Genomic DNA, 26,664 nt, shown 5'->3' with positions numbered 1-26,664 from the left:
TGTAGGTAAACGAATAAACACAATGACAAGATAAATTTGTTGATACTTGGAAGCTCTCAAGTATGTCTTACTTTCACTGTTTTTATGATGTGTGTTTCGTGCACTTTCGTTAGCGATTCCTTAAATGGAATCAAGCACATTTGAAAGCTGTTTTTCCCGTTAGAATTGTAACCTGTTACACGTCGTGCGATATTCGTGTTAACTGTATGGATATCTACTGACTGTTTGTAATACTAATAGTAGTAAGAAGAAGAAGAATGACAGCTTATACAGCATTAATTTATGCTCTCCGCGCTTTACATATTAACTATGAATTCAAACATACATATTAAACATCAAATACATATATATACATTCTAGCAAAATAACGTAACAGTAAACTTTCAACAACACATTAGCCACGTATGGGCAATACTTAAGATTTATGGAAAAACTTCTACATGTATGAAAGGTGAGAGGAAGCTCGACCACGACCTCAGCAAGTACGTTTCTAAGTATGCACATGAAATAAAGAGAAGAAGAAAAACAAATCACCAGTACTGACACTATCTTGAGTCATTTACGAATGATTTCACTAATATACAGGGGATGTTTGTCTCCCTAGGTATTTACATGAATGTGTGTGTGTATGTACATGCATGGAAAGCATGTTTCAAGTCAAATAGGGCTGGCTGTCAACCCCTTGAAATGACAGCCGGTAATGCGCAGTAGCGCTTGTACTTAACGGGAAAGTACAATTGTCTGTATTATTTTTAATTTTCTGAGCTTGTTTTTATTTCAAAATAACATAATTAGTTATGTATATATTTGTAGATTTAGTGAATTATGAAGAAAACAATGCAATTATTTTTGAATCTCTCATTGAAATTTTGCTTTTACTTAGAATTGTGAGGATTTTAGTGAGAGAACGATTAATTAGTTTTAAGGCTTCCAAGCTGAAAAGCACTTCCATTGTCGCAACTTAGTAAAAGATTGCTTGACCCAAATTTCAATCAATTTTGTTTTATTCCAAATGGAATCGTGACAGTGCCGCCTCAACTTACATTTGAGGCCAAATTTGAAGTCATCAAAGACATTTATCAAAACAAGTCGCGTAAGGCGAAATTACAACATTTAGTCAAGCTGTCGAACTAACAGAATGAAACTGAACTCACTGCATTTTTACAGAAAGAGCGTATACTCGTAGCATCGTCAGTCCACCGCTCGATGCACAGGCAGTGAAATTGACAAGAAGAACGGGGTAGTAGTTGCGCTGAGAAGGATAGCACGCTTTTCTTTATCTCTATTCTTTTCAACTTTCTGAGCGTGTTTTTAATCCAAACATATCACATCTATATGTTTTTGGAATCAGAAACCCACAAGGAATAAGATGAAATTGGTTTTAAATCGATTTCGGAAACTTTATTTTAATAATATTTTTTATATTTTTTTAATTTTCAGAGCTTGTTTTAAATCCGAATATAACATATGTATATTGTTTTGGAATCAGAAAATGATGAAAAATAAGATGAACGTAAATTTGGATCGTTTTAAAAATTTTTTTTTTTTTTTTTTACAATTTTCAGATTGTTAATGACCAAAGACATTAATTAATTTTTAAGCCACCAAGCTGAAATGCAATACCGAAGTCCGGCCTTCGTCGAAGATTGCTGGGCCATAATTTCAATCAATTTGATTGAAAAATGAGGGTGTGACAGTGCCGCCTCAACTTTTACAAAAAGCCGGATATGACTTCATCAAAGGTATTTATCGAAAATAAGAAAAACACGTTCGGGGATATCATTCCCAGGAACTCTCATGTCAAATTTCATAAAGATCGGTCCAGTAGTTTGGTCTGAATCGCTCTACACACACACACTTACAGACACACACAGACACAGACACAGACACACATACAGACACACACACACACACACACATACACCACAACCCTCGTCTCGATTCCCCCCTCTACGTTAAAACATTTAGTCAAAACTTGACTAAATGTAAAAAGGGGGGAATCGGTACGGGGATATCGTTTGGAAGATTGTGTATGTTTCATACTATGTGTGCAGTTTCATGAATCGCTCTACACATACACATACACACTTACACACACTTACACATACACAGTACCCATACACCCTCGTCTCGATTCCAAGTCTATGTCAAAACATTCAGTCAAAGCGTTACTAAATGTACACAAACAACAACTCAACGGATCTTTATAAACCTTGACAAAACAGCACAGACGATGCTTCTGGTTTGTAATATTAAAAACAAAACACGATTGTGTCTACTTGCACAATCAAATAATATAATTGTATCTAGTTGTCCCTATTTGTCGTGGGATCAGCATGAATCGACCGCATGCCACATTGGAGTTCAACACACTTGCAACATTCAGTGGCCCATCAACTAAAGAAAAGAAAGCTTTGGGGTGTCCTTTGCGATTGATCATTGATGTGTCGTTTGCCCATATGTATCGCAGCTTCCTCCTCTGCTGACTAGCCATCCCCCTGTTAACGACTGAAAACGTGCAAACAAAACATTTCATAAAATTTACTTTTGTGCTTTATCCCTGACAATGCTTAACACACACACACACACACACACACACACACACACACACACACACACACACACACACACACAGACACACAAACACACACACATACACACACACATACTCACACACACACACACACACACACACACACACACACACACACACACACACACACTCAAACACACATATTTTTACGCATTTTTCAGAGTAATTTTCAAATTCAGAGAATGCCTGAACAATAGGAAGTGTGTCACTGAGCAGTGCCCACACTCATCCGACTTGCACCCCCCAGACTCCCTGTAATTGCTGTTTCAACTTATCTTTCATCTGAGTATATTTGTTTTATGCAAGATCATTCAGCAAACCAATACATACAGATCTGGAGGGCTAACATTGTGTGAGTGTGGCTACCATTCAGGGCCAGATCTAGTATTTTTGCGTCAATCCCCTAATTTGGATGTTGTTTCCCGAAAGGGCATAACAGTCAGAACATTTAACGTACAATCTGAAAACTGTGTGAACTTGTCATTCCATAGCTCAAGCCAATGTACACCAGACATGAAGTAAATTGCTGTAGTAGTTTAGGAGTAATTAGCATTTTAATGGGTGGCATTTGTTTGGGGGGATCACCCTGTATAAATTATATGCCGCGAACAACAACAACAACATACCCGTAGTTTGCGTTTGAAGGATTGAAATTGATCATCGGCCTGCCAGTTTCGCTATCATTGCGTTGTGCTCTGAAACATGCGAACAAAACGCGTACAGTTCTCTTAGATTTTAACGGCAACATTTATTTATAACATTTCTAGTTCGGGTCACGCGATACTAAAAATGAAAGATCCCATTTGTATACCGGGATTTTACAAATTTGCAACTTTAAAAAGGTTTAGTCCTTTCTAAACCCTTTTGGTTAAAATTGAATGTCACAAAATGGCTGCTTTCAAGCTGCTGATTTTCAGCAAACTTAAACGGCAAACAAAAAGAAAAGGCAAAACAATCAAATACAATTTGGAAACATAGCCCTTGCAAGCGCCCAGTACCGAACAAACGTCCAACCCCTACTTTCGATCAACAACTGTGTATAGTGTATAGTTCCTTGTAAACACACCAATAACATTCGTTCCCAGGTGTCAAAAAGCAGTTTCTAGTTGATTATAAACCGCTTCATAAAATACAGAGACATTGTGAATAATGGCAAGATGCTGCACTGCAGTCATACCATATAATTAATACTTTTGCTATTGCAATCTGTGGGTAGCCATGCCAAAATTGGACGATGATTTGAGACTCTTCTAATGTTTAAGAGGTCGACCTTCTGTTTTTTTTAAAGAGATCGAGTGGACGGACTGTTTTTAGAGTACGCTGAGTTGACACCTATCAAACCCCCCCCCCCCCCCCTAGATTGTGTGTGTACAAACTTTAAAAAAACAAACCGTTTATGGTCTGTTTTAAAAACTATAGTCTGTTTCAGAGACTCGCAGCAAATAATAACATTGTCATTCGAGTAAGCTGGACAATTGCAAAGTACGTTGATACACAAAAGAGTTTTCCTGATCAGATATCAATCCGTAATCAATTATGTCAACGTTCCGTCACAATCTGCACGTATATCTTCTGGCAATAGGCGTGTCCCTGTTTTTAGCAAACACTCAGGGCCGGACCCACGGGGGGGGGGGGGGGGGGGGGGGGGTTCCAGGGGTTCCGGAACCCCACCCCTGGAAAAAGCATGTACCTTGCTTTGACTTTTACTAGTTTTAGCACCAAAACAATGCTGCTCTTAACCCTCAAAACAAGGCCCAGAATGCACCAGATTGCACAGATTTTAACCGTTTTTCAAACATTTTCCGGGGGAGCATGCCCCCGGACCCCCTAGTTCGCGCGCCTGTAAAGCAGGCGCGCGCTTGTGGCTTCGCCACTTCGCTGATTTGCCCCCCCATAAAAGGAGGAACCCCCCCCTTAAAACTCATTTGGTCCGGCCCTGAACACTGTATTTGTGGTGCAGTACCTGTGTTTAAAAAAACATTACGGGCATAATGTATCTTGATTTGAATGAATTGCTACTATAACAAACACATTGTTCTATATGGCAGACTGAATAAAAGCATGGCATAACGAATTTGAAAAATCAGTTGGTTAAACCTATATGATGACATTTTGTTTGAATGTACGTCCGTGTAAGGAGACGTTATTTGTACACATATGACTGCGACTGCAACAAAGCTTGGGTTACTAAATGTATGCTTCTTTTTGTCGGATATTGCATCGTGAACCCAAGAAGTGGACGTGGTGTCTTGCATTTTGTGTCTCGACGGAACAAAATTATATTTTTTTCTCCATTTAATAACATACTCACACGATTACAATATTGCATTTGAATACCTAAACGCAATTTTATCCTGTCATCACACTGGAGTTATACATGTTTTTAATTGCTATTACCATAAAATACCTTGTGAGCGACCAGTATCGAGCAAACGTGCACCCCCGACTGTGGATCAAAAACTGTGCATGGGGTACTGTACCTTGCATATATAGCCACGCCTAAAAGTGACGAAGTTTTGTGAGACACATTTGATATTGCAGAGCTCGACCTTGGGGAATTTACAGAGATCGAGTGAAGAAACTGTTGTTTGAATATGCTGTGTTTGACATACACTGTACTCCACCTCGATTACTTGGATCAGGGAAACCGAACTGACTACAGATATCATGTTTTATTGTGTGATTTATGTTTAGACACACGCTGCTAATGCTGGTTAAACGAAGTTGATACTGAGTCATCTTTTTCAGTTTCCATTTGAGATTTGTGCAGTTGTTTAAACAAAAACATGACGCAAAGGAATTGTTGTGGTTAGTTTTGAGTTTCCATTCTGGCAAATTAAGGCACTTGAACACGTTTGTGTCACAGAGAAAGAGGAAATAAACATATCATATTCACATTTGTATTCCAAGTGATCAAATACCCCTATTTATCACGAGGAACTGATCCTGCACAGGGTGCCTATCCCCTACTTTCGATCGAAATTGGTGCATAAGGGGGGTGGGCGTTTACAAGGTAATTTACGGTACGGCAATTTATCATTGCGAGTTAGGTATTTTGTCTAAGCTGAAAGGGCCCTGGAAAAGTCATCGGATTGTCTCCCGTGGAATATGGTTGTGGCCAGGCACATTGATACAAAGATAAACTGATGGATGAACACAATTAATGACTAAATTTCGTTCCGTCCGTCTGCCCATTCATTTCCAAAAGACTGTATAACATAACCTCGAAGAGGCCTCAAACCAATTGCATAACCACTCACTCAAGTGTATGATAAGGAAACGTGCATTTTCGATTGGACAGAATACACACTTAAACAATTTATTTTGGTTTGCAAAGTGCTCGAACGATCTTCGTTAAACTCAAATAATGCTGTAAATATATAATATCGCACAGCTGAATACATTATTGTTTTGAGGGTGACACACAAATACTAATTGTTGATATCAAATTCAATCTGTGATTTGTAGACATCATATATTTGTTTTTCTTTTTTTTTTCTTTTTCTTCTTTTCTTTTTTTTTTATTATTTTTTATTTTTTATTTTTTTTATTTTCTCTTTTTTTTTTCTCTTTTTTTTTTCTTTTTTTTTCTCCTCTCTTTGAACCTCAGTTACAATATGACTCGCTATGAGTATGATACTGTGAGCGAAGCTGAACAGTTTAAACGTAAACAGATTGGGTTATAAATAATAATAATATCATTCTTTCGTTTAACATGGACAATCTTCGAAAATGTACAATATTTTCAATCAATTATAATTTAGCTATAATTCTCTCTGTCAACTGGCATTTGCACACTTTCTCTCTTTCTCTATCCTCTCTCTCACCATCCTCTCTCTCCCTCCCCTCCCCTCTCTCCCTCTCTCTATCTTTAATCGTCCTCTCTCTCTCTCTCCCCCTCTCCCCTTCTCTGTCTCTCTCACCCTCCCTGCCACTCTCTCTCTCTCTCTCTGATACTGTGAGCGATGCTGAACAGTTTAAACATAAACCCTACCATTCTCTCTCTCTCTCTCTCTGATACTGTGAGCGATGCATATATATAGACATCATATATATATATATATACCCTATCAGAATTCATTAGCAAATAAGTTGTCTCTTTCTATTTCTTTATTTCTCTGATAAATACAGTTTTGAAGAAAGAGAGGGAATACAATACAACTGGATGTCAATTTGAAGATAGCGAAATACGCACAAATGAACCAAGAAAGAGTACAGTAAGTGGTAGGGAAGTTTAAGGGATATAATCCTAATGAGCAAATCTCACTCATCAAACCTTACCTACACTTTCTGAGGGTACGAAAAGCGAAGGGGATGAAGAGAAAGACAATTACAACTCCCACAATGACCAAGAAGCAGATGACCAAGAGGAAGATCAACAGAACGAGGGTAGTGTGTGTATCTGAAATGAAACACAACATGACTCAAACACTTATACTTATTATGAAACATCCAAAAGTGAGAAAAAAACCTATGGTTGGGAATTTCAGACAGTAACGAGAAAACCTGAAACCTTTGTCGCTCTGAAGTGTAAATAGAATATATTAGAAATACCATTGTTGTAATTAAACGTAAACGTTTAAAAGACGCATGAAACAACAACAAAACAAATCTTGTTACTTGTTCATAAAATGATGATATCCACTGTTCACAATATATTGGGTTGCCTTCTTGCAAACATTGCCTGGACAAGTCATATCAATTATAGGTTTATTGATTTCTTTAGTTACATATTTTCCAAGATGATTAATATCTCGGCAATTATCAAGCATATTTCTCCATATCTGTTTGCAAAACATCCTCGTGCCGAAAAGTTAAGCAACCCTGACATTTTATTTGAAACGCAATTTCTAAACAAAAACACCATTGCAATTGATTTAAAGAGATGGGACACTGATTGACGACAACATAGATGTTCGTTAATATTTTGCATGTGATATTTTCAGAGTGTAATGAAACAAGTGTGACAATAATGAGAGAAATCACTCTGACAGATGTTATGCTAAACAATTTTGAAAATGATTACATGCCAAGATTCAGAAAAACGAGGGTTGGGTAGTTGAATGTCCTAATGCAACTGATTTCACGATATAAGTTTCGCATGTTAAACTTCCTGAAGGTACACTTATATCTATTTTCGGATTTGGCGGATGATACACACTTTAAAGCAGTGCTTATATATCCCTCAACATGCATAATTTTCGAAGTACGATCACTTATACCTTTTCTGATGCTATTTTTTAACATGAGGGTAATGGTACGTTTTGCAGATCTGTGCAGAAATATCACGGTCAAATCTTTTTATTATTTGATATGTGATTGTGGAGGCTCTGCCCGGCATTGTGTCATATTTCGGTTGAAATCGAGCGGATGCTCCAGGAAATGTGTTCATGCGAATTAAGACATTGATCTAATGTTAGCCTACGAAAACGTCACTTGATTACGCTATTTCCAGCCATATCGGAAAGGCACGTTTCAATAATTTAAATAAAAACACATATTTACAACACTCGTGAACCAGGGATTTATACCACCTCCAACATAGGGCATGTGATTGTAACTGATCGTGCAGAAACCCCATTCAACTACCCAACCTTCGTGAATCTTAGCATGTCATCATTTTCAAAATTCTGAAAGTAAAAGTCTGTCCGATTGTTTTCTCTGGAATTATTGCAGACAAACTATCAGCAACATATTAGCGAAGTTGATTTTAGGGGGCAATCGCTGTCGGGTCTTATTAACCTCTTTAATACACGGGCGCAGTGGCCTCGTGGATAAGATGCCGGGCTCCTATGCGGAAGTTCGCGGGTTCCAATCTCGGACGCGCCTGGTGTGTGAAGGGTGTGCAGACCTGCTAGTGCCTAATCGAAACTTGTGTTCATTATGCATTTGATAATAATGTTTTATGTTTGTTCGTGTGAATGTTTTTGTTCATTTCTTTGGTTGCTTGTTTGTTTGTTTATTTGTTTTGTTTGTTTTGTTTGTTTGTGTTGTATTTGTTTGTTTGTGTTTATATGTTGTTGTTTTGTGTTTTTTGTGTTATTTTAACATTTATAAAACGTATTATCATTAGATTAGTCCCGCTCATGGGCGAGGGCTGGATGTAAAAAAAGCACCCGTTTGCTAATGCCAATATTACCCTCGTTAATAAATCATTTGTCTTATCTTCTCTTGTTTTGTAAGACCAAGTGCGCACGGAAAAGATCCTGTAAGCCATGCCAGAGTGCAATGGGTTATAGAAACAAAACATACCTACATGCTTCCCCCGAAAGCGGCGTATGGCTGCCTGAATAACGGGGTAAAAACGGTCATACACATAACATGTTACAACCCATGAAGAAAGAAGAAGAGTCTCTACAATTTATATTACTATACTTTCGAAAAGAGTACTTGCCACCACCTTGTGACGTCTCATTGGTTACATTTCTTAGGTGTGTGTTAATGTCTATTTTGAGCGACCGGCCGAATGCAAAAAAAAAACAGGCATACCGCGCCAGTAGCTGCCCGAAGAAGGAAGTTTAAACCCTGCTACCCAATCTGCCATTTCACTTTGCCGTATTGTACCATGTTGGACTTGATAAATGGGGGGGGGGGGGGGGGGGCATAAATGATCGATATTTGGATTGTTGTTATCGACAGTGACCCCGGCAATTATCTCACGGGGAGTGGAATAGACTTGCTTTTGAGAAAAAAAAACATTGATACCACTATGGAATTATACATAGATTGTAAATGTTTGCATTCTTAAGTGTTTTTTAATGTTTAAGTTTCAGTTGATATTGTCCACCTGCACACACACACACACACACACACACACACACACACACACACACACACACACACACGCACGCACGCACGCACGCACGCACGCACGCACGCACGCACACACACACACACACACACACACACACACACACACACACACACACACACACACACTGCACCTGCACATTGTGCATACGGTTCGTCAGCGATGGGGGATGCACTAGATATTGGTTCCGCTGAAAAACATTATATTTCATTAGAATAGACAAGGGTAGGCGCACATAAGATTCGTGCTTGTCATAAAAGAACAACACTTAAAGTCTGCAAATTGTTTTGTGATAGATTTCTGATTTCTACTAAAACTGTAATTAGCGTGCCATTTCATTCAAACCTTCTATCTCCTTGTATAGAAATACTTTAATTGACTCTCTGACATACTGGTTTTTTTCTCCAAAAATTAGTTTTACATGGGTCAAATGGCTGCCTTTTAATTAAAGTAAGCAAAACAATCGACCCAACAAAACGGTAAGGTACCATTGTAAAGTCACAACTACCAAACAAATATGTGACTGTGCACATTAGAAACATTTGCAAAGATGGATAACGTCATGTCAATCATCTATTTAGAACAGGTAATGTTGGGACTATCTCCATTCTGTGTGTTATGTCAGGTGCCGGAGGTGATGGAGGTGGTCAACGTCTGTACAAATAGCACTATATTTTGGCAATGTGCTGGTAAATTGCGTTGCAACTTTCAATATCTTACAGGCGAAGGTCACAGACATAAATCGAACGTTACCAGTGGCAACATATGTATTAATTACACGCATAATAACAGAAAGGTTCATCTTTCGCGCCTGCGATTTTGGTCTTTAGGCTTGTGTATACTTACAACATGTATTTTAAATAGATTTTCCAAAGGTTACAAATATGTAGAAAGAGTGTTAAAATCAATCACACTTATGTGAAAGTCATGACTTCGCGTGAATACAGACACATGATTGTTACAAGTAGTACCACACTTTCATTTCAACATAATCATTGTTGATCATTTGCTTATGATGTAAACACAACTGACATTTTGGCGGTGCTACAGCTACAAACCCTGTCCCTGAAAAACACAATGAACGTTCCATTTTTTCCTGTGTGTTTACATGATAAGTAAATTTACAACAGGTACCATTTTTGAACAAAATTAGTAGTGATACGCGTTATAATCATGTGTCTATATGTACGCGAATTAATGAAATGCTGAATATCCGTCCACAAACCTGTCACCGGTTTTAAATCCCTTTCCAGAATATTGCAACTTACGTTTTTGTCGGGTCCATTTGTTTGGGTAACTATACGTGAGTGCCGGTTGCGTGACACCCGTAAAGAAAATAGTTGATCCGAATCGCATATCAAACTTCCAAGTTACGTGTGTTTCACGGCATGGCACGTTTCATTGAAATGATCGTCAGGCTATCAAGCTAACATCGTGTACCAAGTACACGTGACTGTACACCAGGTTACTCTCATTATCACCCAAAGCTACATAATCGTGTAAAGGAGCATGGATATCTCGACAGATCTGCTTTGACTTATTCAGGAGATGAAATCATCTTTAAGCTTCAACAACCTGGCTGCTTCCTGCGCAGAGTCAGGATTGTCGGTTGAAATAATAAAAACAATAATAATGTATAATAGTTCAATTCAGGGTTAATCCCTGCTCAGAGCGCGTTACATTGTGTATATGTGTACATTTCATTCTTGCAATTATTCATCACACCACATTGCACTATAATACACTGCATCAATCACACACACACACACACACGCACACACACACACACACACACACACACACACACACACACTAAAACACACACACACATACACTAAAACACACACACACACACACACACATACACTAAAACACACACACACACACACACGCATACACTAACACAGACACTCTCACACACACACACACACACACAAACACACATACACCCGCACACGCACGTACATACACGCACACACACAAACACACATATACCCGCACGCACACACACATACACACACACACACACATACACACACACACACGCGCGCGCGCGCGCATGTACACACACACACACACACACACACACACACACACACACACACAACCACATACCCCCACACACATACACAAACACACACACATACACACAAAACACACACACGCACACACACACACACACACAGGTGCGCGCCTATGACACATACCCAACATGCGCTGTGTATTAACACATACCCATTATAACAGAAAACACATATATATATATATATATAAATAATATTTATATATGACTAAGTGCCAAAAGGTGCGCACGAAAAGCGGACAAAGGGGCTAAAAAATAAAAGTTGACAAACACGACTGATATTGTGATTTTTGTTAAGACAACAGATGCTGGAACCCAATTACGAAAAGAAAAGATAAATTTACCCAAATGATTTTACAAATAACGATAATTTTGTTCGTTATATCATTCAAAACGGCACTGAGTCATAGCATTAAGGTTATCTCGCACGTTTTTAAAGCTAGGGCTTTGAAACTTGGCACACAACCAAAGTATAATGACCTCCAGGTATGGTGCACATCACACTAAACAACATTGAATTTCAAGGTCACAGCGAGGTTAAATTTCCTTTGCAAACTGGAAAATTGTCGTTGTCACGTCTTACATGTTTTAATACTAGATCAGTTAGACTTTACATACTTCACATACTTTCAGCATTTTTATAAAACCTCATTAAAAGTGACCTGCTTGTTAATCTTTGTCAAAGTTCAAGGTCACAGCGGGGTCACATCTGGTCCAAATGTGGAATATTTTCAATTTATTCAGCGCGTTTATAGCACGAGCTTTGAAAATACACACAGTTCTAGTGTATAATGTTCACACACGATTAAAGTCTGGTTGAAAAAGTCAAGGTCACAGCAGGGTCGCGTTGAGGTCAAACATATACATTTTTCAATGAGGTTTTCTCATATGTTTTTGAAGCTAGGGCCTTGAAACTTGGCACACTACGCAAGTTAAATTAAACCTCATCAAATTCCAAGGTCACAGTAAGGTTAAAGATCCTTTAAGGATATTTTCTAAAAAAGGTGACCGCCTGGTTAATGTTTGTCAAATTTCAAGGTCACAGCAGTGCCATCTGGCTTAAACTTTGAAAAATTGTCAATTTCTTCAACTAGTTTTATAGTGTTTGAAGTCATTCACACATGATGAAAGTCTGGTTGATAAAATCAAACGTCAAGGTCGCAGCGGGGTCGCATTGAAGTCAGACACATACAATTGTCATTTTCACGAACGCCTTTTAAGCAACACCTTTGAAACTTCACACATTCCAAAGTTTTGATGTTGTTTGGTTATAATCAAAGTGTGGTCAATTTCCATGATTGAGAGCATTCAGAGGGGTCAAGTTGAGGTCACACAAAAGAGATTAAATTGTCGACACAACAGATGAGACTGGCTACCACTGTTTATTTTAATACACTTTTATGCAAATTTTAAATTGTGTTCAACCATATACACCAAACTCACCCAAACTCCTGAAACATCCAAGAAAAGGAAAAATGTGTCCAAGCAAGGAAAAACGCCATTTCTTCAAAGGCTGGAATAACTACAGAGGCAGCCGCGTCATTACACACAATGCAATTACGTCATACATCATACATTTCTATGAGTCATGTTGAATGGAATGGTGGCATGTGCCTCTATTCTAGCTAACAACAAAGCTGAAAAAATGAATATTATCTGTTTGTTTTGTTTGTTTTACCCGTACGAGACCTTTCTGTGACCTTGACATGTGACAAGGATCTACCTTAACTTCTTTAAGTCGGAGTTGAGAGTTGTGTGATGTTTGAAGGCTCTCCCTTTAAAAAAAAACTGAGATAATGATGCATTTTCGTGTTTTTGATTTGCCCATGTGACCTTGAGATTCGACAAAGGTCAACAAGACTTTAACCGTGTATGGAGGCTATTAAGCCCAAAAATGTGAACTTTCAAGGTTCTTGCTTTGAAAAACTCTGAGAAAAAGGTTATGTTTTTTTTTTACCCACACGAGACCCTGCTATGACCTTCACATTTCTCAAGGATCAACCTTGAATTCTCCATGTTGAACAATCATTAAGCAAAAGCGTTGTTTGAAGTTTGAAGGTTCTAGCTTCAAAAATCTCTGAAAAAATATGTTTCATCCGTTTTCTGAACCACATGTGACCCAGCCGTGACCTTGAAATCTGACAAGGGTCAACAAGACTTTTACCATGCATGGGGGCGATTAAACCCCAAATGTGTGTGAAGTTTCAAGGTTTCAACTTAAAAAACGTCTGAGAAAAATATACATTTTCCTTTTTGGACAATGTGTTGCACGCAAGACAACACGACAAACGCTCGTGTTATCATTCTTTTACTTTAAGGTCGACTTGCGTGCCCGCTCTTTCGCTAATCTCAATTAAAATTCATCTTAGAAGTTCGGTTTTATTACGCTTTTAATTAAGAAGATTAAACTAAGACAACAAATAGTTAGTTTTACCCATTAAACTCGATAAGGTAGTGACATTTTATGTTGAACGCAAGAAGGTGTCGCACGCAAGATCTGAAAAGATGTTGACGACATAATTTCAACACTTGATAGCGCAATCGTGGTTCGTGATTTCTTCACAAATTTTGAACACAGAATGTGTCACGTGGTTCCGTAAATGAAGTAGATCTTTGTACATGTAAATTTTGTTTTTAAAAGAAAATAACCGTTAATTACCGAACATTTTGTCGCACGCAAGATATGACGAAATTTTCAAATCGTTTTCAAAAATGCTGTTCAAAAGTTCTGCAGTCTTTGCTGGATTACTTGAAAGACAGCAGTTTGATACACCGTTATCGCTTGACGTGTCGACATCAATTCCAGAGTTTTTGAAAAAGAAATTTAGTAAATATCTGCGATTGAAAAATGTATGCCGTGATGACGAATCATCTTGCGTGCGACACCTTAAAATTCGGTTATCGAAAAAAAAAAATTCTCTCGAGATTTAGATTTGACGTTTGGTCTCGTCTGTAAAGCGATGTTTCAGGCATTCAATCAAACTAAATGCAATTCATTTGTGCTTCTTGTTATTTTTCTGTGGCATATTCAAAACACGAGGTATCACGATGTCCTTTTTCAGATGGCCGGTTTTGGCGTTATTTTTGACTTTAAACAAAGATAACTTCAAAACCGTTCAAGTCAGACACACGAAATTATGTCCACTATCTTTTCGCACATTCATCCACACACACACCAATTTTCAGCAGACACACGTTTTTAGAAACATTTTTATTGTAAAACAAAGTCGTCTTCTGTTCTGTGAGCACCTTTTGGCACTTAGTCATATATATAAATAAATAATATAATATATATAAGATAAATACATACGCTTGCCAGATATAGTAGACGGGAGAATCAAATCGCATGGAGTGAAAATGCCGGGAGAACTCGATGGCACCTTAGCAGTGTATCTTCCTTCATCTTTTTTGGAAGTTGAATCTATATGTAAAGTCATCCTGGTGGAGTCAAAACTAGAAAGATTCTTATCACATTTTGGATCTCCTCGATCCCGTATCAGGCAGTACAGCACGATAGTATCTGCACACATATACAAACAGAGTGTAATACCACAGGCTGAAAATGTACCTGGCAAAACATGATAGCTTACCCAGACATATAAGTAGGGAGATTATATACTATATATCATATATATATGTCTGCCAAATTCACGTAATTGCCGATTACGCGTAATGGGCAACATTTTTGCCCATTTTGTGTAATCAGCAACACGCTGCCCAATACGTGAAATCGGCAGCGTCTTGCCGAAATCGTGTAAAGGCTTCTCAAATGTGTCCATTTTGCGAAATCGGCAGCCATTTTTTGGTTTTAAAGTTATCAAAATTAATGCCTGGGACATTGTCACACTTAGACAGCAAGATACTCGAATGGATAAATATCACAATGATCGATAAGTAATGGCAAGCTATGCCAAAAAGTGTAGTTTGCGTGTATTTTCGGAGTTATGCTCGACACAGACCAACATAGACCATACAAAACATAGTAGGGAGGTAAAGCAATGTTAATGCAATGTTCTGGTGACACAAAAAGTAACAGACTGGCTGTCGCTTTTGCAAAATAGGCAAATTTTAGAAGCCTTTCCGCATTTTCGGCAAAACGCTGCCGATTTCACGTAATGGGCAGCGTTTTGCCGATTACGCGAAATGGGCAAAAATGTTGCCGATTCCGGAGCGAAAGGACTGTTATGCCGGGGTGGAAGTAGAGATAAGCGCCTACTTCCCAAGAAATGCTCCATATGGCTTCGTGTCTCCAAACACCTCTGACAGTCAAATCCAGCTCCTGGCCTTCACGTGGCGGGCCCTGTCTTCGACTAACAGGAGAAGGGATGCAGGCGGGTCACTGGCGCCTTAAAACCAGCTGCTTCGGGCAGATGGGGCTCGTTAACCTTGGATGGTCGCTCATCTAGGAGAAGGACAACTCCGATTTCAAAACCCGCACTGCCTTGTGTGCGCCTTGGGAAAGGCAAAGGCTACGAGAAGGAAAACTTCGACGTCAAACCCGGGTAGAGTGGACTCGACAGCCCAGCAAGGCAGCTACTCTTGGGGAGGAGGCAACCCTGAGTAAGAACCTCAACCACCGAAGACGGAAGACAGCAGCCAACTTGGCGTGGGGAGAAAATCGGCTGTCTACGCTTCCACGATAATATAAAAAAAACACATCGAACGCAGAAGAAGAAGAAGAAGTTGCCGATTCCGCGAATTCGGCAATTCCGTGAATTCGGCACGACATGTATAGAGGTTACAACACGAGTGGGTGTTTAGAGGCGAGTGAGTCCCTTTGATATTCCCGCTGGGTCTTGACTGAAATACAAGCCACATAAAAAATCACGAGTGTTGTAACCTGTATACATCCCATGAAGATCTAAAAGACAAAGTGTGACGGAAACATCAAGCTTTAGTTGTCTGTTCAGATGAGGCGCCGAGGGTTTAACCTCTGGGCATACGTTATTCTAAAGGCACGCGTCGGCTATCGGGTGTAGATCTACATTATGAATCAGAAGTTATTTGACACATATTAGGGGTATTGGGACTTTTGCAGGTGGAGTATTCTACATTGATGACTGATAGTGCTGGAACAGCAAATTGCAGAGGAACTTTACAAGAAGCCTTATATCCAGTGGAACTACAGACGTGACAAAGAGACATCCGTTTACACAGCGGATGCTTGGGGAACTGCATGCAGGCCGCGAACACGGAAAGCCCGAGGCGGCAAGCATGAGCAGTACTAATCTCTTGAGGAATAACAACAGAAGGTCAACTCTTCATCTCTGAGTAAGTTCAGACAGCTATTCTTCAATGGTTTAATTAGGACATGTTATCAGAAAATACAAGATCATCTGTGTGTGTGTGTGTGTGTGTGTGTGTGTGTGTGTGTGTGTGTGTGTGTGTGTGTGTGTGTGTGTGTGTGTGTGTGTTTTTTTTCTAGTGATACATTTTTATTTTAAATTTGTATTTAGAGCTTTGACTATTTACACACTTCTAGGAATTGACTTTTAGACATGATTAATTACCTGTCTAATTACCATTTTGAGTTTGCACATGTTTGCGTTATGCAAAGCAGCTTGTCTTCAGCTAGGTTGTTCTTATTCTTGGTGGTGGTGGTGTTTGTTTGCTTGTTTCCTCTGTTTTTAGTTTTGTTTCTTTTTACATTATTTTAGTCAAGTTTTGACTAAATGTTTTAACATAGAGGGGGAATCGAGACGAGGGTCGTGGTGTATGTGTGTGTGTGTGTCTATCTGTCTGTGCGTGTGTGTGTGTAGAGTGATTCAGACCAAACTACTGGACCGATCTTTATGAAATTTGACATGAGAATTCCTGGGTATGATATCCTCAGACGTTTTTTTCATTTTTTCGATAAATACTTTTGATGACGTCATATCCAGCTTTTTGTAAAAGTTGAGGCGGCACTGTCACACCCTCATTTTTCAATCAAATTGATTGACATTTTTGTAAAGCAATCTTCGACGAAGGCCGGACTTCGGTATTGCATTTCAACTTGGTGGCTTAAAAATGAATTGATGACTTTGGTCATTAAAAATCTGAAAATTGTAAAAAACTTTTTTTTATAAAACGATCCAAATTTACGTTCATCTTATTCTACATCATTTCCTGATTCCAAAAACATATAAATATGTTATATTTGGATTAAAAACAAGCTCTGAAATTTAAAAATATAAAAATCATGATCAAAATTAAATTTCCGAAATCGATTTAAAAACAATTTCATCTTATTCCTTGTCGGTTCCTGATTCAAAAAACATATAGATATGATATGTTTAGATTAAAAACACGCTCAGAAAATTAAAACGAAGAGAGGTACAGAAAAGCGTGCTATGCAGCACAGCGAAACCACTAGCGAAACCACTACCGCGCTGAACAGGCTCGTCAGTTTCACTCCGTTTTGCACAAGCGGCGGACTACGGTCATTGTGAAAAAAATGCAGTGCGTTCAGTTTCATTCTGTGAGTTCCACAGCTTGACTAAATGTAGTAATTTCGCCTAACGCGACTTGTTTCATTTGAGAAACTCTGTGTGATAAGAGAGTGAGTGTACTACGTACAAAAGCAAAACAAATAAGTAGATGGAGAGGTGAAAGAAAAAAGCTGCAGTGTTTTGGCTTAAGACTATACGCACTAATGATATTCTGAACTGTTTGTTTCAGTAACAGTCTGATGGACAAGAACTATACAGTGGAAAGGAAGCGGATTTCCCTTAGCGGCCAACTTCTTCAAGATTTATCACAATATTTTTTTCAATCAGATGGCCTCCAACATGTCAAAATGTACCGGACAGCAGGCTGACTAGCCAGTGGTCACAACAGTGCTTCAAATCAGAAACACGTGTGGACCAGTGAGAGAAAACAAACATAGGCCTAGGAGCAACACTACAGTTGACGATGCTTGGAAACAAATCTACTCAGGGTTTTATTGACCGCCGACCTTATGAACCTTAATTATGCCAAGGGATAATAATGTTCAGGCAAGTGATGAAAAGCAAAAGCTAACTAACTAACTAACTACCTAACAGTCCCGATACACATTTTCTGCAAATAAATATGACGCACTGTTCATTCCAAAACCTGCACATCCAAGCTCATGAGTACTACCATCATGTGCTAACATTTTCAATCAACAGTCAAACTTTCATGCTGGCAGTGAATGTGGGCTCCCCCGTACATATTTCCGACCCCAACTTTGACAAAATATGCACTTGCTGATTATTCTTCACTATTATACGATCAACATGTGTGTGGGGTTTTATTTTTTTTTTATCTCGGCTCACCATCCAGAAATAAAACTACTCCATCTCTAACACAGTCTTTTTCGGAAAATGTCTACTGAAAGACGAAAGAAGAGTGTATACTTGCATGTTTCTTGAATACAAGAATGAATGCTTGCATGTTGCTGTTAAATGTGTTCGTTCAACTTTCACACCGTATACTGTGGTTGCACAAGGCAAATCTGTCCGAAGCGGTTGCACCCGTATTTGTCTGTCCGAAGGGAGACATGCGACGTAAGTTTCTGCACAAAATCACCTGTAATTCCTTTGGCCTAAGGCACGGTGTCATAGCATCATATCATCGATTTGTTTCATTGCTTCAATGTGTTTGTGAACGTTGGCCTTCAAGTATTTACACATTTCAAGCGCATTATGTACAAATTTTTACTTTCCGCAGTTACTAGGGAAATTCAAGCACATGAGAAAGGCTACACGCGATTGTAATGTGATCTATGGTCATTTCTTGACATCTGGGTCAGATGGTATGATTTAAAGTGGTGCAGGAGCGTCATATTTCATGAATCTGTGAAGACATTCAAAGATTTGTCGGTTGCGCATCTCCGAAGTCTCTGTTTTTCTGGTTGCACACCCCCGAAGCAATCGGTTGTACACCGCCGAAGATGTTTCAAAGAAATGAACAGGAATCTATTTGTGTCCGCCTCTGGGTATGTTCCAAATTGGTATGGAAAATCATATATATCTGCTTGTCTTTTAGACTTCAAAGGCTTTAATTTGGCAATTCTAAACAATGGCAGGAACTGAAGTGCCCCGGACTGTATCAATGAAGTCCTCTGGCTCATTTTCTGTGAAGAAGACAGCTTCCAGTTCTTAGTCGTTATCGACGGACTGCAGTGTTGATAATGTTGTCGAATTGCCCACTGCAGACGACACAATACTCCAAGACAACTTTCAAAGATGGCGTCTTCCGATATAGCCTTCGTGGCTGTTTTGAAACTGTTGAGGTTTGTGTGTGTTGACAAAGAGGGATGGGACAGTGATTCATGCTGGAGCAAACCGTTTAAATCGGCTGCTCATTTCCAGCCTTTACGTGAGTGATGAGCGCTAATAACCTGCAAGCGAACTCGCTTCTCACTCCAAAGTTCAGTTTGTTTACGGCTGTTCCAACCGCCTCCCTCGGTAAGATTAAAACATACTCTTCTACTACTTCTCTGTTAAAGGTGGGTGGAAAAAGTGTGTATTTATTCATTACACAGCTTAAACTTGCTGATGCAATTACTTTCCTTTTATAAATTTGCGCTTTAAAATAATGGGAGACTTGTGTTTCCTTCAAGTGAGATTTTTTTCTTCAAAATTACAATTGGAAAACTACTTCCTGCACGATATCAAATTCACTAGGAACTTCCTCTGCGATATCAATTGATATACAGTTCCTAGTTGACCAATGACAACAGGTGTTTTTGTCATGTGATCAGTAAAAATGCGATAAATATATATATCCCATGACCTCCCTTCTTTGTCCCTGTAAATGTACTCTAGGTATATTTCTTGTATTTCAATTCTTCTCGTGTTACATCTATGATGTAACAATTGCACTCTTATAACACATAACATAGTGGATAAATAAGGCTGCAAAAAATACATCATAGCTGGCTCTACTTTCTGTCGTCCTTGACATTCCAAAATGCACATGTACCTGTCGACCGGATGTGCAAGGGGTTACCACGCTTTTGAGAACTTGCGCGAGAGTCGTTCAGTGCTATAGCTGAGTTTTAGTCTCGACTTGCCGAGACTATCATCACAGCGTCATAGATTTCATGACGTCTGTCGTCATATTATGGGGACCTAATGTGTTATGTTTCCTTCTATTCGCTGTTCTATTTCTCTCTTGTGATCAACATGACAAGCGTATGTGTTATTTGAGTGTGTGTGCTCGTGCTCTCAACTAAAACAGAAGTCAAACTAGCAATCGTTAAATACCCAGTCCGTCCGACCAGCACTGCTATGTTCAGGCTATGCTCATGTGAAGGTACAGCGTGCCTGGTACACACGCCCTTATCGTTACATCATCGACTACGATTGTTCTCTGGACAAGCTGTTTAATGCATTATGCGAGTATTTCTAGCTCTTCTGCGGCGCAGTAGGCCCTATAGACGATGAAGGTGTCCAAGATCTCAGGGGATGCGTGTGTAACCACTAGGTATTCAGTCAAATCCGTGTAAGAGGCTTTCAACTGACGGGGACAACCAAGCCACCATTATGCACCGACTTGACATAGATCAACAGACGTGCCTTTAGAATAAGGTATGTGCAGAGGTGCCTCATCTGAACAGACAACTAAAGCTTGATGTTTCCGTCACACTTTGTCTTTTAGATCTTCATGGGATATACAGATTACAACACTCGTGATTTTTTATATGGCTTGTATTTCAGTCAAGACCCAGCGGGACTAAATCGAAAGTGTTGTAAAATGGGGGCTATATATATCTTAAGCCGACTTAGGTCGACCAAATGTTGCCATAAAGCCCCCATTGTACAACACTTTCGATTTAGTTTTGGCGTCTTTTCTCCAATTCCATTGGCCTGACAACATTGACCCCATGCGCTATCGAGGAGACAGTGCCTAACGTATCTTGCTTGTAAATCACATGAAGTTGGGATTTACCGTTTAAGCACAAAATTGAATAAGTGATTTTGAGACTTAGGCCGCCCTTTGCAAAAAAAAGGGTCTTTAGACAACCACGATACTTATACAAATATTTGTTTAACTGAGTGTAAACATGTCATCATTAAAGCGACAATGTTAAACACCTATATCTTAATCTTGACTGATTTTCACAGTCAATTCATGACTGTTGGGTGTAGGTCACTTAGCAAATGTAATTATAAAATGTAGTTAATATTGCACCTGATATCACAAAACGTGCATGTTCTCTCGTGCGAACCAACTGCATGTATATACATCTCTTTCTACAACAGTCGTGACCATCATTTGCCATGATTAAGTAACTGTCATGAAACTAACAAACATACGCCAGAAATATTTAACATACATCAAAACAAACATGTTAATGACTGCCTGGTTTCGTTCATTTGGTATTTGGTTTATATAATTGTCTTTCAAAAGGAAATGTGGGCTGCTATCTCTTGGAATATCGTGTAGTGACATAATCGCGCTAACCAATTATTGTATTTGTCTTGTGTGCGTGCATTCGTAATTTCCAACTCTTAGACTTTCACTGTGACCTTAGGATATACATCGTGCGTGAACATGAGGTTGTTGTAGAAATAAATCCCTCACCGCTACCGATTGAGCTATCTCCCCGCCGATTCAGAAATATGATAATGTCACGAAAAGAAAAGTTGTATGATACCTTACCATTCTTGTCGGAATCAAATGGCTGTTTGTAGATAAATATCGTTGCATTCACAAGTCGAAGGTTTTTGTTGAAGAAAAATATAATGTCTGCCCCATTCTGTGTGCGCTTGACTGTGCAGTTGGTGTCAAATGGTATCTCTGTAAAAGAACACACGTTTTACAAATCTATGTTCTGCGATGCACAGGTAAGTCGCTTATCGACATATGACAGCTTATCTACGGCATGTTGAATGTCAATGATAACGTTTTAAAATGCTACATGTTTTCAGTGCAAAGTATCAAGCTACGAAAGTGACCGATCCCTATTTGTGAAGAATGAGTCGTATTTGTGTGAAGAGCATGTAATGTCCGTCTTCATGTTTTCTAACCATCTAGTTTATATATATATATCTATTCATATAGATAGATAGATTAACGTCAATAGCGAGAATGCGAAAGAATTACATCATGAGCGAGAGAGGTCATCCTTTACTTTGTTTGTCTGTGCTGCTTACATACCAATGTGGTATTTTTGAAAGTATATCTTTAAAACATGGAATTGTTGATAGTTTGTACCTGTAACTTTAAGCTCACAAGAGCTTGGCGTTATATCTCCAACTTTACAGGTGTAGTTGCCCTCGTGTCTTTTGGTTGCGTGCGGAATAAGCAACCGCACTTCACCATTAATCAATTGTCCGCTTATATAGTACCCTGGATCAATGTCATCGCAATTATAGGCTTCGTTGTCGAAGGTGCAGGTCACCACTGTAACAAGTCATGTTTTAAGTGATTAGCACTTTCTCTTCCACCTCCCAGTCCCTCTCTCTCTCTCTCTTCCTCTCTCTCTTTCTCTCACTCTCTTTCTCCCTCTCTCTCTGTCTCTCTCTCTCTCCCTGTCTGTCTCTCTGTCTCTCTCTGCCTCTCTCTGTCTGTCTGTCTGTCTCTCTGTCTGTCTCTCTCTTTCTTTCTCTCTCTCTCTCTCTCTCTCTCTCTCTCTCTCTCTCTCTCTCTCTCTCTCTCTCTCTCTCTCTCTCTCTCTCTCTCTCTCAGGAAAACATAAGTCTGAAATCACAGCTGCAGAATGTACGCCATAAAGCCAGACAGCCAAAGAAGAGTTGTTCACAAGCTGTGCAGACTGAAACCCACTCCCCGTCTGTCAATATAACCCAAATCACAGATCCTTTAATCTTGGCATCAGTAAACATCGAACAAATACCTCCTACTGCTCCCCCCGTGGAGTTTGCTGTACCCATTGCTAATTCATTACGCGCTCTATCTGAGGATTACACACCCAGTGACTAACAATCTCTCCCCTCTCACTCTCAGAATGACACAGATACCCCTCATGTGCTTGATGATAGAGGGTCAAAAATCTTGCCACAAGAAACTCTAGTGGGTCTCACAGTGTCTGACTAAACAACCATGTTGCTGATTGGTGACAAAGTAAAATTGAACGATTCAAGCACTGTAACTAAAAAAGTGAAACAATCTAACGGTTTTGTGTTTTGTGCATCTGCAACAGTTTTGACATGTCCAATGTATCCAGAAAGTAGTTATCATTCGCTTGTGGAAAGAGTAGATATCGCGAATATAATTGTCTTGGGCGCTCTATAGCATCATTAGTTTGTCAGAACAGTAGGTGGTCCATGCAAGGAGCCCTTCCCCTAATTTGTTGAATACGTAGAAAGAACACATGAAACATCGACTATTCGCTTGATCGGGTTGTTCGAAAGTTGTTTTCCCAGCGTAAACGTTTTGGATTGTCAACGTGATGTCTATGTATCACTTGCTATAAATATAACCCATAGACCATATACTTACCTTTCTCTGTATTGTGGTAAACGAATAGGGCCTCTTTGTTGGCCCTAACCAAGCAAAGAAAAATACATAAAAACATTTTTGGGATGATACAATTTAACAACATGTGTTACACGTGTATTTTCTATATAACAAGAAAAACAAGAGCTCGTGCCACTCATTATTGTCAAACATAGTAATCTGAAGGAAAATTAACTGATGATAACGCCCTATACACGTTTGAGAAATTGATGACTTTCGACTGACGCCACTGTCACCTTTGACTGTGACGAGTGTCAACCAGACTTAGATCATACTAAGGGCCACCAACTCTTATACTTTGCAAGCTCAGTCCCGCTGTTTCGTAGAGTGTATATTTCGATTCAGAACACAACCAAATCCGTGGATTTCATGTGGATTTATTAATGTTCAAGCGTGTAGTTGTTTAAATTCGTTGTACATGTGTTGTTTACACCAGAGATGTATATTATCGTGTACATTCTGAGCATTCGGAACTTTTTACTCGCTAAAAATAGTCCTAACTGTTTTCCCATACGCTATCAAAGATTCAGGCTCGTTGCCAGGTGATTACCATTCGGGTGCTGGATAATTATCGCTAATAGACACAATACACTAATCGTCATAAAAAAACTAAGCACATACATTTAGCTGTAGAACTTTGTGATGCGGCCAGTTATAGTAAAACGAAGGATATTGCTAGAAAGGAAATGTATTCTCCTACCGTATGAAACAAATAGTTTCATTGTTCATCAATTAGTGCTTATGCAGTGTACCGGAGACCAAGGACACCCCCCAGAATCAAATTCGCAACAGCAAATTTGCAGACACTAAAATATACAAAAAATCAAAATAAGCAAGAGTGATCTCAAATTGAAAAACAACTCATTTGCTACCCATTTATTTGGTTCAGCTGTTGTGCCTAACAGTGTTGTTTTGCCATTTTGAAGAAGACTGGTGTCAGCGTCGTCAGAAGCCGTAAAAGGCTTGATTTCGCGTCATTTTGTGTGGACTATGTGAGTAAACACCCCGTAGTTTGGTTATGGCTAGTTGTATTGCTTTTAAATTTGACATGAATATTGTTAATACAATTGCAAATAAATGTGTAAAACATCATGTCGTTTTGATAAGTTTTGTGGACGAACTGGAACTTCTCAGAAAAGTTTGATTAAACTGTAATGACTGTTTTCAGTATAGTTGCACAAATTCAGTATTTTGCACACGTCAACACAAATAAATATTACAATTAGGGATCAATTTTGGTACAAAAGCAACAACGCACTTGGGTGGTATGGAAATGTGACCGCGAAACAACAATTACAAAAAACAGGTCTTCCAACATCAAAATCCAGTCCAGCGCAGCATACTTAACTGGTACGCTTTTTTTATCGCTGTGAGCCATTCCAAAACAACAGGGTTTTTACCCACATTTTCCACAAGAAATGACGCCACAACAGGCCTTTTACGGCTTCTGACGAGGCTGACACCTTACTTCTTCAACATGGCAAAACAGCACTGCTAGGCACACCAGCTGAACCAAATCAATGTGGATGGGTAGAAAATGAGTTGTTCTTCAATGTGCGATCAAAAACGGGGTCACTCTTGCTTATTTTGATTTTGTGTGTATTTTAGTGTCTGCACATTTACTTTTGCGATTTTGATTTTGGGGGGTGTCCTAGGTCTCCGGTACACTGTGCTAATTTATTGTTTTTAATTCGTTTTGTTTCCAATCTTACACCTTCGTGTGTCAGGGTAATCTTTTAAACTTCGCCCGACCGGGTTATCGATTACACACGGAAGACATCGTGGGGTGGTGCGGACCCTTGTTTCTCAAAGAAGGAAAAATATGCATATCCTTCCGTAGACCCATGCTTTCCAAAGAAGCACAAACGTGCATCCCCTTCCGTAGACGCCGTGGTTACATTTTCGCGAGAAGTAATTACATTAAATTATGAATTTAATCATTACCGTGCGGACTAAAGCTTCTCAAAAAAGAAAAAAACGTGAATACTCTTCTGTAGATCCCATGGGGCCATGTTGACCCACATTTTTTGTGTGTATTAATTTCGCTCCACGCGACTTGCTTATTAACTCCAGAATTAAACAGACCGTAGAAAATGATGTTTAGAGCCAATACCTGAAGGTTTGGGACTTCTCTCCCTAGTTTTTTATGTAAGTTCCTTCAGTTAGAGAAACATGGGTCCGCACGGCCCCACGATGTCTTCTGTGTGTAGTCTAAATTTGACCTTTGTTTTGTTAATTACTTCTTGCTGAAATTTAATGATCTTTTACGACATAAGAGCTTGTTATGTGTCTGAGGCATTCTTAAAAACTCATTAGAAATGTCCAACTGGTTTAAGAGATATTTGTAATTAAACACCCTTCTGGGTCCACACGGACCCACGACGACCGGCGAAGGTTAAACGGGTAGCTATTATGGTAAATCTTAGCTGGAGATGTGTTTCCCTCGTAAACTTTCGCGTGTACATTGGCATGGGTACGTATTGGGTTGTATCTCAAAAAGAGCATGATATTCTTGGTATTATAACTTCTGATATCATAAGGTAACTTGATTTATCCTACATATGTGAGAGAGATAAACTCAAAAGATTAAAACAAATATCGTTCAAACCACACGTGTGTATATCATGTAAATGAGGTCATGTCAAACTAGTCTGGCAGGAACCTGCTTTTCCACTGCTTATGATGCTAAAGTCACCGAGACAAACGTCATTATGGAAACACTTTTGCGCCTGCTGTTTTCTATTG

At 39.1% G+C, this 26,664-nt stretch overlaps 1 protein-coding gene across 1 annotated transcript in view; it reads right to left on the bottom strand.

Moving 5' to 3' along the window:
- Window positions 1–6,174: 6,174 nt before the first annotated feature.
- LOC138973596 (uncharacterized) overlaps window positions 6,175–26,664 on the bottom strand; it is a 61,320-nt gene continuing 40,830 nt past the window's right edge. The window contains exons 6-11 of the mRNA XM_070346309.1: window positions 23,902–23,945; window positions 22,657–22,845; window positions 22,102–22,239; window positions 14,798–15,007; window positions 9,538–9,594; window positions 6,175–6,995 (exon numbers count right to left, since the gene is read on the bottom strand). Of these exons, the coding sequence (XP_070202410.1) occupies window positions 6,871–6,995; window positions 9,538–9,594; window positions 14,798–15,007; window positions 22,102–22,239; window positions 22,657–22,845; window positions 23,902–23,945 (763 nt within the window). The 3' untranslated portion in view covers window positions 6,175–6,870. The remainder of the gene's footprint in view (window positions 6,996–9,537; window positions 9,595–14,797; window positions 15,008–22,101; window positions 22,240–22,656; window positions 22,846–23,901; window positions 23,946–26,664) is intronic.

This window comes from Littorina saxatilis, linkage group LG8 (genome assembly GCF_037325665.1).
Source record: "Littorina saxatilis isolate snail1 linkage group LG8, US_GU_Lsax_2.0, whole genome shotgun sequence".
NCBI classification, from domain to species: domain Eukaryota; kingdom Metazoa; phylum Mollusca; class Gastropoda; order Littorinimorpha; family Littorinidae; genus Littorina; species Littorina saxatilis.
The sequence above is the reverse complement of the archived record's forward strand: the minus strand, read 5'-3'. Positions and strand labels throughout refer to the sequence as shown.